General features: G+C 50.6%; 1 protein-coding gene across 1 annotated transcript in view; it reads right to left on the reverse strand.

Annotated features, from left to right (window-relative positions):
• ANKRD40 (ankyrin repeat domain 40) overlaps positions 1-1,452 on the reverse strand; it is a 9,448-nt gene extending 7,996 nt beyond the window's left edge. The window contains exon 1 of the mRNA XM_009880212.1: positions 1,238-1,452. Within this exon, the coding sequence (XP_009878514.1) occupies positions 1,238-1,452 (215 nt within the window). The remainder of the gene's footprint in view (positions 1-1,237) is intronic.
• Positions 1,453-1,896: the final 444 nt, after the last annotated feature.

Below are 1,896 nucleotides of genomic sequence, written 5' to 3' on the forward strand. Positions count from 1 at the left end.
CGGGCACCGGGGGGGTTATGTGATGTGCGGGTAACGGCACGCCGCACAGCCTGCTGCCCCGGTACGTCTTCGTGCGCCTCCAGTTGTCCCGGACAGGAGAGTCTCATCATCTTTGAGCGTTCTCTGCGGAATCAGTTAAGCCCTGAAAAGAAATAAAATAGAATAAATCGACATCTGCCTGCAAATCAGCTGGAAAGATTACAGGTAACTCCTGTAATTTGCATTATTCGCTTTGAAAAGCTGTTTTTGGTCGTGGTGGATTTGTCCTAAACCAAGTTATGGGAGGGAGAAGGGCAGGTAGCAATTTCACAGCTATGAAAAGTCAAAGTAATAAACTCAAACTGCAGCCAGCCAGCTCGCCGTTTCTATTCTGGCCTGCTCCATGCGACCACGCCGGGGAAATCTGCAGTGAATGGGCTCCAGTGTACCCGTTTGCCTTCTCGATGCAACTGGAGCAACATAAAGAATGTGGAAGACAGACCAGTTCTCCCCCGTTCTGTAAACCTCCATCCCACCCCCAAAGCCCACACTGCAGGATATTAAGACTGAAAATTCACACAAGTTGTCTTGCACTGATTTCAATTACACTCTTCCGAGACTTCCAGTGGGTTGTTAAATCATTCCAAAATAGCAAAGCATGAAGGAACGTCGTGGTGCTTTACAGCGCCGGGTGGTGGAGGTGTTACGGGCAGTGTTCGGAAAGAAAACTCCACAGGTAACGCAGGCGCTCGCGTGAAGCCTTCCGCACTTCCGAGCAAGGCTGATGCAAATCCTGCCATGGGTTTTACAGGATCAGCACTAATACAGACTTCAAGCTCTTCAGAAAAATATAATTTAATTAAAAAATTAATTACGGTGATTTCACGCACTTGGGATGATCAAAATGATTTTGAGAAATTGGGAAATAGTTGAAAATTGGCATGTGAAGTTCAGCAAAGATGAGGTGCAAAGTCACATCTAGAAAAGGAAAAAAAAAAAACCAACAAAAAACCAACCAAATGAACAGCAACTGGTTCCAAGATCAAACAGTAAGATTCAGGTTAGATCTGAGGGGCTTTTTTTCTCCCCAATGTCTAGGGAGAATTAATAAGGGAATACCCACTGCTTGAGGGCAGTAACTCTGTGTCAGGGATGGGCTCGGTGCCTTTGACCCTGCCAGGGAGCAGAGGGGACCGTGATAACCCTCGAGCTGCCGCCCAGGCCCATGTCCTCAGCTGCTGGCCAGAACAAACCCAACCCTCCCTGCACCGTGCGCCGGGGCCGCGTCCCAGCACCATGACCGCGTCCCAGCGCCATGTCACCCCATGATGCAGCATGGCACCCGGCGTCCCTCGCACCCAGCCACATGCCCATGGGGTGTTTCTCTGCGGCATTATTTCCCGGTGGTGGTGTCTCCTCACCTGTCGGGGCCCTCACAGAACCATAACGGTTGGAAGAGACCTTTAAGACCATCGAGTCCAACCGTTACCACTGCCAAGTTACCACTAAGCCATATCCCTCAGCACATCTGCCCGTCTTTTAAACACTTCCAGGGATGGAGACTCAACCACTTTGCTGTGCAGCCTGTTCCAATGCTTGATAACCCTTTATGTGAAGAAATTTTTCCTAATATCCACCCTAAACTTCCCCTGGAGCAACTTGAGGCTGTTTCCTCTTGTCCTATCGCCTGTTACTGGGGAGAAGAGACCGACCCCCTTTCAGGTCGCTGTAGAGGGTGATAAGGTCTCCCCTCAGACTCCTTTTCTCCAGACTAAACCACCCCAGTTCCCTCAGCCACTCCTCATAACATTCGTTCTCCAGACTCCTCACCAGCTCCATTGCCCTTCTCTGGACACCCCCCTCAGCCCTCAGCGACCCCACAGCCAACAACACCCCCATGCCGTGCCAAGGGAAGGG

Source organism: Charadrius vociferus, unplaced genomic scaffold, assembly GCF_000708025.1.
Source record: "Charadrius vociferus isolate BGI_N301 unplaced genomic scaffold, ASM70802v2 scaffold260, whole genome shotgun sequence".
Classification (NCBI taxonomy): domain Eukaryota; kingdom Metazoa; phylum Chordata; class Aves; order Charadriiformes; family Charadriidae; genus Charadrius; species Charadrius vociferus.